Here is an 11,381-nt window from a genome sequence, read left to right as displayed (position 1 = left end):
AAGCAGGCAGCCTTGTCCTTCCTTCCATGTCAGCCACTTCCTCCTGCCTTCCCGGGAGCATCCATCATCTCACGGAGAAAGCTGTGTTCCAATGAATCCTACCTCTCACCCAGTCCCAGCAGAGAACATGGGGCCCACTCTTGGGACCAGGAAAGGGATCGGAGGGACGGAGAGCAGGGAGCAGAACACCTCAGCGCCTCTGGTCGTCACAGCCTTTCTCCACCCCCCACTCCTGCCCGGGCGCAGTCGCCCCCCGTCGAAGCCAGCCCGTCCCTGCGCCCAGGGGCTCTGGGCGGCCCGTGCCTGTCCCCCCCCATGCCCCATGCCCTCCACCCTTCCATCCTGCCCTTGTGTCTCTCCAGTTACATACCTGTGAATCCTGTACTTACTACTGGTTTGGGGTTGTTAGTTCCGTCTTTTTTTTAATTAAATAAAAACATTTTTAAAACATTCTCCTCTTGATGTTGGGCGGGGAAGGGGAGCGCTCCCTTCAAGTCCTTGTGGGCAGTCAGTGTCCTTGGGTCTGGGAGACCCCCAAGAAGAAGGGGAGAGGAGGGTGGATCCTGTGCTGGCCAAGGCCAGTTTCTCTGCTTCTTGTCCGGGCCGCTGGCCGCCTCCCTGTCCCCACCATCTGGGTTTAGGCTCCTGGGTGGGTCCATGGAGCTGCCTGTTCACAGAAGAGGGACAGGCCACCCCTGTGTGGTGTGGACATCTGAGAGCTGAGCAAGCCAGGCCCATCTTCAGAATCTGCAGGACGCGTCCGGCCGGATGGAGCCACCCTCAGGGGTGCCAGGCTGCCCGGTGGGCTTCTGACAAGTCCAGGAACCAGCCTCCTTTCCCCTCCAGATTCCTGGATGAATGAGAAATAGAGGATCACTGTCCCCAGGTGTGAGCTTTGTACCTAGAGGACGTGGACAGGAGGATGTGGCTCCAACCACAGGCCGAATGGGAAGAGGGACCCGAGGGGCCCTCTGACGAGGACGCCGCACCTGCCAGCCTGTTGGGGTAACGCCAGGCCTGTGCCTGCAGGCGGGCGCCGGGAGAAGAACCCACAGCAGCACCGGAGCCCTGGCGCCCCTGCTTCGTCACAGCCCCCTTTCTGGACGGATTCCGTGAGTCTCCTTCCCAGGAGCCGTGGCCTTCTCTGGGCTCTCGGAGCAGAGATGCACAAGCCTCTCAACCCCCTTCACGAGAAGGCCACTGTTGTGACTCCCGCAGGGAGGCTGGGGGCCTGGTGCCCCTGCATCCTGGCCCATGCGGCCGCAGGAACCCCCCCTGGCCTGAGCGTTCAGCCGTGGCCTTTTAACCGTCTTTCCTCCTGCCCAAGATGGGTCTCCGGAGAAACCGATGTTCCCAGATGCGCTGAGCTGCTGGGTCCTGGGGTGGGGGACCCGCCCCTCCACTGACCCGGCTGAGCTCTGAGCTCGCAGCTCCAAGTTGGAGTCAAGCCACCCCGCATCAGCGCCAGGCACCAACAGTTCTGTTTATTCTTAGCCCCGAGGAAACTCTGGCTCAGCACAAGCTTGTCCACCGTCCTGGGCAGACGCCCGTGCGGTCTGCATTTAGTGACACGCTATGGCCTCTGTCCAATGTGGGGCTCTCGCCGTCATGCGTTTCAGTTCAGCTACAAATTCTGCCTCCATAACCTGCAGGGTAAAATCTGAGGGAACTGACGTAGAAGCGAAAGTTCTAGGGCCCCAATCAAGAACCCCAGGCCCCTCCTCCAGCCCCACCTCACCCTGTACCCATATCACTCAGACTAATGACATAGCCAGCCACCCTGAGTGCAAAACGGCTTAATCAGTGCAAGTGTACCTCTCACCCATGGGGTGGGTGGGAGATGCTCTGCTCCCCACAGTCAATCACGGGTTCAGAGCCCCACGCTGTGCAGGCTCTGCCATCTTCCCAACACGAGCGTCTAAGGTCGCCCTTGGCATTGACCTCCAGTGGGCAGATGGAGAAGGGAAAGAACAGGTGAGCTTGAGTAGAGGGTGCTGTAAGAAGTTTTAATGGACCAGGAAGCTGTGGCTCCCCCTTCTGCCCACGTGCCACTGCCCAGAGCTCAGGGACACCGTCACACCTGAGAGCCAGAGGAGAGGGGACGTGCAGTCTAGTCCCCGCAGGAAGGAATGTCATTTGGGGCACAGCTGGTCACTCTCAGCTCTGGGTCTGTGTCTGGGTACCTCCCTCTTTTGCTTCCCCTTCCCCGATCTTCCTGGGAGTGCCTGCTTGGAGCTGACCCCTTTACTAGGACTGCATTCACCGCTATGCGTCCTGAGTCCCTCCCTCAGCTCCAGAGTTGAAGTCTGGCCTCTTCTCTGCTCTGGATGCCACATCTGTAAAATGGGTCCAGCAACCCTCTTCCTGGGTTAAAGGAGCAGGCTCAAGCTCAAGCCTTGACCCAAACAAGAACCACAGAATTACTGGATGCCAGGACCAGCATGTGAAAGTGAAAGTCACTCAGTCGTGTCCAACACTTTGCAACCCCATAAACTATAGCCCGCTAGGCTCCTCTGTTCATGGGATTCTCCAGGCAAGAATACTAGAGTGGGTTGCCATTCCCTTCTCCAGGGGATCTTCCCAACTCAGGGGTCCAATCCAGGTCTCCCACTTTACAGGCAGATTCTTCACCATCTGAGCCATCAGGGAAGCCCAAGAATACTGGAGTGGGTCGCCTATCCCTTCTCCAGGGGGTCCTCTCAACCCAGGGATGGAACTGGGGTCTCCTGCATTGCAGGTGGATTCTTTACCAGTTCAGCCACCAGGGAAGCCCAGAACCAGCATGGGCAGCAGGTATTCAAGAGTTCCCTCATTCAATGTGCTCATTATAGGAGAGAAAGCAAGTCCAAAGAAGGAGGTGAGGGTGGTGCAAGGGGTAATAAAAGGAAGGAAGGAATGTGTTTGAGGATTTCAAACCCAAAGGGAGACAGCACTCGCCTGGCAGTTCTCGAGTGGGGCATCTTTACTTCCCGGACAAGTGTCTAGGGACATTCCTGGTTGTCGGGACTGGGAATATGTGCTGCTGGCATCTGCTGCTGGGAAGATGGGTGGAGGCCAAGGATGGTTCAGTCGCTCAGTCGTGTCTGACTCTTGCGACTCCATGGACTAGAGCCTGCCAGGCTTCTCTGTGTGTGGGATTTCCCAGGCAAGAATACTGGAGTGGGTTGCCATTTCCCTTCTCCAGGCTAAGGATGCTGCTGCTGAATATCCTACAGGGCACAGCCCCTCCCCCACTCCCAAGAATGATCTGGTCCAAAATGGCAGTGATTCCCAGCCTGGGTTTTTCGGGGATGGAAACTGAGACCCAGAAAGCGTGAAGATCACACAGAGCATTTCTGGTCCTTGCATATAGGCTGTGGATGTACCAGGAACCTCAGTCATTTATACTTGGTGTTTCCTTCCCTGCAGTGAGCCAACAGTTTTGAAAACAAGTCAGGGGAGGAAGGAAAGGCTTCCCTCTGGGGCTGTTGGGAGAAGGGACAGACTTCACCTTCAGCAAACATCCATAAACTCCCCCTTGAAGGGAGCTTTCAGGAGTGTTGACTAAGGAAACACCACTCAAGGGAAAGGAAGTGGTCCACGAGAGTCCTGGGAGGTAGTGCTCTGAGAGCCCGGCCGCAACAGGTCTGTGTCCAGCACACTCTGGTTTGGGAGAAACCTGTCATCTGGCCCATCCAGGCACTGGGTGGTGCCCCCAGAAGAAGGCTGCCCCCAAAAGAGGGCTGCCCTCCCACCAGCTTCTCCAGCTGGCGCCGTCACCCCTGCCTCAGTGGTCCCTGGGAAGATGCTTTCTCTGCAGACCCTGTGACCCCCACAGCCCCACGGGGACTTCCCAGTTCCACACAGGTGATAACTGCAAGGGGAGGGTCCTGGGCTGGGTCCCCAGCATGGAGTTGGAAAGAAGGCAGGCCTGCGGAAAGGAGACTCTGGGGGTGGGGGTGGGGCCTCCCTGCAGGGAACTCAGAACCAGCACGTGACCCCCTGCACTGGTTCCCAATATAGCACAGGCCGCCTGCCTGGCCATCTGCCCCGCCCTGGAGCTGGAGGGGAGCAGGAACCGAGGAGGCCTCTGAAGCCAGAGCGGAGAGGGGCAGATACACCTGATGCAGATATTTTTAAACTTTCAGCTTCCAATAAAACTGCCTCAGGAGAGAGGTCTGCGATCAAAGAGAGTGATGGACCCACCTGCTCACGCTCACAACTGCAGGAGAATGGGGCTGGAGGGACCTGGGGTCCTGACCTTTGTCCCCTGATAAGAGTCCTCAGAGATACATTAACCCCCATGAGATCTCCCCTGATGCCGGGAAAAATTGAAGGCTGGAGGAGAAGGGAACGACGGCAGATGAGATGGTTGGATGGCGTCACTGACTCAGTGGGCATGAATTTGAGTAAACTCCAGGAGATACTGAAGGACAGGGGAGCCCTGGTGTGCTGCAGTCTGTGGGGCCACAAAGAATCAGACATGACTGAGTGATGGAATGACAACAAGGAGATCTCCAGAATCCACTAATTACATTGCAAATAATCAGGTGCTTTTTAAAACAAATAATACTTATATTTTTCTCATTCTAAGAGTATTATACTTTACCTTTAAAAAACCTGCAAAACACAGGAAAGTTAAAGAAGGAAACAGTACCAACCAAAAGCCCAGCACCTGAGAGGTCAGCTGAGGTCAGCACCACTGAAAGGTCGCTGCCCCCAACTCTGTGCGGGTTAGTCCCCCGTTCACTGTCCGCATGAGCGTCTTCCCACATCTTTAATTTAGATTATTCCTCGAAAGCATAACCTTTCATGGCCAAATCACCCAAACATCCCCCTCTTCCCTAACTGATGCTGGATTCGGTCCCTGAATCCTGAACGGCATCTGGATGGAACCGAAGTGCTGGGATGTTCAGGCTAGCTTTGGTTAGGATCTGGTGACTTCTCTGGAATTCTCCGAGCAGGAAGAAAAGTGGGGGTCCCAGAGGTGGCAGAGCATCACCCCCACAGCACTTCCGGCACCCAGCTGGAAGCCTGCCTGAGGTCGAGGGGAGAGGAAGCAGACTCCACTTGCTGATGGGGGACGACTGGTCCTGGAGGCCGCAGGGGCAGGATCAGGCTGTGGCATGTGGGGAAGACACTCCAGCCCCGGCCTCTCCAGGACCCTCCCTGCCTCCAGCCTTCGTCTCCACCCGCCAGCCACCTCCCATCCTCCGTCTCCGCTGAGCCCTCTGGAACTACCCACATCTTGAAAGCTCCTTACTGAGATCTCTGTCCACCTTGTCGGACAGACGGAACCTTTTCTCCCCCGAGGACTCCCATTTCCCCAGCCCTCCTGGTAGGGGCCATCCATCCTCCTGCCGGGGTCCCTGCCAGACTGCCTGGCCCCTCTCAGTCCCAGGAAGTGTGGTGCTGGAAAGGGAGAAAGGTGGCCTCAGGGGCCTCAGGGTCCAGAGGAAGCCAGGGCAGAGACACCTGATTCAGCTGTTTTAAAGTTTGCAGCTCCTGACAAAACCCAGGAGCAGAGGCGACCAGAGGCCTTTCTGCACCCGTGTCCCTGGACGCGTGACCGCAGGAGGGGGGCAGTGATTCCCCACTCCCTGCCCTCCTGGGGAAGAGCCTTCTCCAAGGCCTGGGGAGGCCCTCCTGAACCCTTCCTCAGCACTGACACCTCCTGAACGCCCTCCTGCGCACCCCAAGTCCTGCCACGTCAGTGTCCAATGTCCGACCTCGACTCCTGGCCTCACGGCTCCCCTGCAGTGACCTCACATCCAAGCGCCTCCCATCCGTCACGTTGACTGTCCCCCCACCATGGTCTTCAGGGCCCTCTGCCTCTCTGGGCATCGCTTCCAGTGCCCCCAGTGCCTACCCCCCGCCAAGTACGCCTGCCCCGCAACCTCATCAAGCCCTCCAGGGCCTTGACCTCGTCATCATGACCTTGCTGTGTCCCAGGGCGACCCCAACCATGAGCTAACCGCCCCAGGCAGCCCAGACCCGCACACCATCCGCTGTTGCCTTCAGCCCCCTCGGCCTCGACCTCCCAGGTTCCCTCCTTCCGTCTCACCTGCATCCCCACACCCGAACTTCTAGGTGAAGCCAGAGAAAATCAAATTCCATGTCAGGCCCTGCAGTGGGCAGAACAGTGGCCCCATAGACATCCGAGCCTGAGACTGTCACCGTTCGTGGCAAAAGGGACCATGCGGTGTGATTAAATCGCAGATCCTGAGATGGGGAGATGGTCCTGGATTATTTGGGTGGACCCCCCGTAACCACAAGGGTCTACTTAAGGGCAAGAGGGTAGCAGGAGAGTCAGAGAAGGGGGCTGGGATGATGGAAACAGGTCAGGCGATGGGCTCTCTGACTCAGGTGGAGGAGACCGGGGCCCTTGGACGGAGGGAGGCCATCTGTGACTCCCAGGCTGGAGCAGGGGCAGCACACCCGCGGCTGCAGAAAGTCCCGGCCGCACGATGCAGGGAGGCAGAGGACGCGGCAAAAAGAGGTTGAGAGCAGCTGGACAACACACACCCAAGGCCATCTCTCAGCCTGATGGAGACTTAGCTCAAAATCAGATCGACATGTTTCTGAGGAAGGTTCACTGGGCCCCACACAGGTGTGCCTCAGCCCCGGCTCCACTCGAGGCCCACCTCTCAGAGGTATCTTCCTTGCTGTAACTATGTCTGGTTCTTCTTGGGACAAGTGGACGCTGGTTCATCTGGACGACTCAAACATGGACAACTCCTGGTGAGCTGAGCAGGGCATCTCCACCCTGAAGACTGTGGTAGAAAATGTGTCTTCCTTATGGGCTAGGTCACAGAGGTGGTGACGGTGCCCCCCCTCCCTCCTGGGGTGCCCCTCAGCACCTGGAAGCAAATTAGCCACCCAAGCCCTGCTGGGCCTGCCCAGCTGTCCTCTTATGCCCGTGGCCTCTGGATCGTCCAGTGGAGTCAGTTATCTGAGCTCTGTCCCCTTCTTTCAGTCCATCTGTCCATCCGCTCAGCCATCCCTCCTTCAGCAAACATGTATGAAGGCCCAACCCTGGGCTCCATTCAGGGAGCTCTCTGAGGGAGCCCAGAACCCATTCATTCAGGGAGCTCTCTGAGGGAGCCCAGAACCCATTCAGGGAGCTCTCTGAGGGAACCCAGAACCCATTCATTCAGGGAGCTCTCTGAGGGAGCCCAGAACCCATTCAGGGAGCTCTCTGAGGGAACCCAGAACCCATTCATTCAGGGAGCTCTCTGAGGGAGCCCAGAACCCATTCAGGGAGCTCTCTGAGGGAACCCAGAACCCATTCATTCAGGGAGCTCTCTGAGGGAGCCCAGAACCCATTCAGGGAGCTCTCTGAGGGAACCCAGAACCCATTCATTCAGGGAGCTCTCTGAGGGAGCCCAGAACCCATTCAGGGAGCTCTCTGAGGGAACCCAGAACCCATTCGTTCAGGGAGCTCTCTGAGGGAGCCCAGAACCCATTCAGGGAGCTCTCTGAGAGAGCCCAGAACCAGCGCAGAAGATGGTTCTGTGTCTCTACCCTCTAGAAGCTTACAGCCCATCAGGGAAAGCTGACCCACCGGCAGTCTACAGATGATGAGAATAACAAAACCCTCCTGAACCCGGTGCCTAATGTCGATATACTCGCTCGGGCTGCCATGACAGAAAGGGCTTCCCTGGTGGCTCAGACAATAAGGAATCTGCCTGCAATGCAGGAGACCTGGGTTCAATCCCTGGGTCGGGAAGAAAGACCACAGACAGGGTAACTTGAATGACAGCATGTCTTCTCTCACAGTTCTGGGGGCTGGAAGCCTGGATCACTGTGCCAGCATGGCGTGTTCTGAGATGCGCTCTCCTCCTTGTCTTCTCGTGACGTCCTCCCGTGGCTGAGAGGAAGACAGAGGAAGCTCTCCAGTCTCTCCTGATAACTAAACCTACTCAGCTCCCAAGGCCCTGCTCCGAACACCGTCACAGCAGGGGTAGGCCTCATCACTGGCATTTAAGGGGACCTAGTTCGGTCCAAAGCACCTCCTCGGGCTGAGCTGGTGAAGTGCATTATCTCAAACCCTAGAGGAGGGGCAGTCAGAGAGGTCAGCCTGCTGGACACCACACAGCTGCAGGCAGGGCTCTGACCTGGGCGCGGGCGGGGGCAGGGCTGGGTGGAGGACAGCAGCCCCAGCTCCATGAGCAGAGCAGACCGCCGGGCATTGCCCTCAGAGCAGAGACGGTCTGTCTGCAGGAGCGTTTAGTAAATGGAGGAGAGAAAGTAGATCTGCCTGCTCCCCGCCGGCAGCCAACCTCAAACCAGAGGATGCAAAGACCTCTCTCTCCAGGCTGCAGTTCCCTTAACCAGTCACGAGGGGCTCAGGACACGCTGGCCCAAGGTATGGGAGCTTGGTAGGCTGCATATTTTAAGTGGAAGGAATCTGAGGCACAGCCCGCCCAGAAAGGCCTCTCTGCCCCTCCCCTGAAGCAGATCCCAAGACGCTCACGCTCGCGTGCGACGTGCACACGCCCCACGATGCAGACCTCGCTTCCCCCGCTTTCCTGCCCTTCACTTGGACCCTTCCGTCCCTCACACACAGCGACTCTAGAACGCTCAGGTGTAAACTGTGAAGAGCATTTCTCTCTGGATAAGGAAAGGGATATTACAGACACAAAGCAGAAAGTCACTTTCTTTCTCCATGTACATGTATGTGGTTGCATTTGTTATAATGAACATGCTTTCATTTAGAGAAAAAAATTAAATTATTACAATAAACTATTAAAAAAAACACTCAAATTTGTTTCTTTGGGTCTTCATTTTTTATGAAGGCTCCGGTGCCATATAAAACTTATATTAATCTCTATGCTTTTCTCTTGTCAACTTGCTGCTGTTAGAGGAGCCTCAGCTGAGAAATTAAAAGTCAAAGTGCGTCGCTCAGGCATGTCCAACTCTGCGACCCCATGTTCTATACAGTCCATGGAATTCTCCAGGCCAGAATATTGCAGTGGGAAGCCTTTCCCTTCTCCAGGGGATCTTCCCAACCCAGGAATTGAGCCCAGGTCTCCTGCATTGCAGGTGGATTCTTTACCAGCTGAGCCACCAGGGAAGCCCAAGAGTATCCCTTCTCCAGCTGATCTTCCCGACCCAGGAATCGAACTGGGTCTCCTGCATTGCAAGCGGATTCTTTACCAACTGAGCTATCAGGGAAGCCAGAGAACTTAAAAGGTAGAGGACAAATATAGGTTTCTTCCTCTAAAGCCACAGTGACCTTGAGAGCTCCTCCCAGCTCCAACCGTTGGTTAGGAGTTTGGGCCCTGAAACCTGGCTTCCCCATGTGCTGTATGACCGTAGATGAGTTACTTCATACCTCTGAGCCTGTGGTCCTTTATCTGCAATGGTACACAGAGGCTTAGCACAGTGCCTGGTAGACAGCAAGCGCTCACTGAGGCTCAGCTATTACTATGATCAGCATCATAATTAACTGTCTGAACTCCACGGTTAGACCCCCAAATGGTTCTCCTCACGCAGAGAGTCTTTTTGTAAGCCATATCAGCCTGAGGCCAGGATTTCAGAAGTCAAACCCCTACCTGGCTCAGAGGTCTTCTCCTGACCATGCATCAGCCCCTTGACTACACCCCAAAAGAGGCTACTGGTGACTTGAGAAAGGAGACGCAGACCCGGGAGGGTGTCGGGGTGCCAGCCTGGAGTACCAGCCTGCGGCCGAGGGGTGGAGTGGGTGGACATGATGCGGGAGTCAGGACCCTCGCTTGGTGGTCCCAAACCCCAAGTGTCCTCTGCTGAATCCATACACCCGTAGCCACTTAATCAGATCAAATCAGATCAGATCAGTCGCTCAGTCATGTCCGACTCTTTGCGACCCCATGAATCGCAGCACGCCAGGTCTCCCTGTCCATCACCAACTCCCGGAGTTCACTGAGACTCACGTCCATCGAGTCGGTGATGCCATCCAGCCATCTCATTCTCTGTCGTCCCCTTCTCCTCCTGCCCCCAATCCCTCCCAGTATCAGAGTCTTTTCCAATGAGTCAACTCTTCGCATGAGGTGGCCAAAGTACTGGAGTTTCAGCTTTAGCATCATTCCTTCCAAAGAAATCCCAGGGCTGATCTCCTTCAGAATGGACTGGTTGGATCTCCTTGCAGTCCAAGGGACTCTCAAGAGTCTTCTCCAACACCACAGTTCAAAAGCATCAATTCTTCAGCGCTCAGTTTTCTTCACAGTCCAACTCTCACATCCATACATGACCACAGGAAAAACCAGAGCCTTGACTAGATGAATCTTTGTTCGCAAAGTAATGTCTTTGCTTAATAGTCACCTGTAAATCAATCTACTTTTGTTCTTCTTCACTGAAGTATAGTTACTTTGTAAAGGACAATATAACCTGAAAATCTTTATTACCTGCCATTGAAGTGAAGTCGCTCAATCGTGTCTGACTCTTTGCGACCCCATGGACTGTAGCCTACCAGGCTCCTCTGTCCATGGGATTTTCCAGGCAATAGTACTGGAGTGGATTGCCATTTCCTTCTCCAGGGGATCTTCCCCACCCAGGGCTCAAACCCGGGTCTCCCGCATTGTAGACAGATGCTTTACCGTCTGAGCCATGAGGGAAGTCGTTGATAGAAGGTAAACCTAAAACTAAAAGCCTGGCGTGCTACAGTCCATGAGGTTGCAAAGAGCTGGACACGACCTGGCGACGAGCAACAAAGCTGACAGGACAGTGAGAACAGCGCTGCAATCTGGTCAGTGGGCTTTGCTCTCCCTGCAAGAGGCTTTGATTTGCAAGTGTCAGAAATGCGTGAAAGACTTACTAGCCCCCAAAGAGCTTTTCTTCTGGACCCAGTTGGAGGGAAGGAAAGAGAACTGACAAGGAGACAGTGCAGGAGCGACCTGGGGTGGCTTGTGGGGGTTCAGGTCTAGAGCGTGCCCCCCTGGGCCGTGGGCGCCAGAGGCCCCGGGTGGGGCCCCCCAGGCCCCAGAACAGAGCCCCATTCACCTGGTCCCAGGCGAGGACAGAGGCCTGTGTCCCTGGGTCTGCGCCCTCCCCCAGCAGCTCACTCCTCTTTCAGCCCCAGCAGGAAGAGGCTGGCACGCGTAGCGCCAGGCCTGTGCCCCTCGCCCTCCCGGCTCAGGGCCCGGTCTGAGGGTAACCCGGACTTTGAGGGTGGCGAGTCTGCAGCCCGTCTGGGCCTTCTCTCCTGCCCCACCCTGGTGTGCTCCTGGCCCCCGGGAGGGGAGCCAGCCCTGAAACCCAAGGAGCAGCCGTCCTCAGTGAGGCTCCGGGGTGCGCATTAATAGAAGCTTCCTCAGGCCTCTGACACGCCTGGGCAGCTGCTGAGCCCGTCCAGTGGCCTCGCCCACGGCCAGCCCACCCTGGCTCAGCCCGCACACTAAACTTAGCTTCCACGCCCCGCTGGA

At 56.3% G+C, this 11,381-nt stretch overlaps 1 protein-coding gene across 1 annotated transcript in view; it reads left to right on the top strand.

The window, feature by feature from the left end:
• Window positions 1-6,652: 6,652 nt before the first annotated feature.
• Window positions 6,653-11,381, top strand: part of CACNG1 (calcium channel, voltage-dependent, gamma subunit 1) — a 15,085-nt gene continuing 10,356 nt past the window's right edge. The window contains exons 1-2 of the mRNA XM_010856471.1: window positions 6,653-6,720; window positions 11,033-11,247. Of these exons, the coding sequence (XP_010854773.1) occupies window positions 6,653-6,720; window positions 11,033-11,247 (283 nt within the window). The remainder of the gene's footprint in view (window positions 6,721-11,032; window positions 11,248-11,381) is intronic.

The sequence above is a fragment of the Bison bison genome, unplaced genomic scaffold (assembly GCF_000754665.1).
Source record: "Bison bison bison isolate TAMUID 2011002044 unplaced genomic scaffold, Bison_UMD1.0 scf7180017864371, whole genome shotgun sequence".
Taxonomy (NCBI): domain Eukaryota; kingdom Metazoa; phylum Chordata; class Mammalia; order Artiodactyla; family Bovidae; genus Bison; species Bison bison.
The sequence above is the reverse complement of the archived record's forward strand: the minus strand, read 5'-3'. Positions and strand labels throughout refer to the sequence as shown.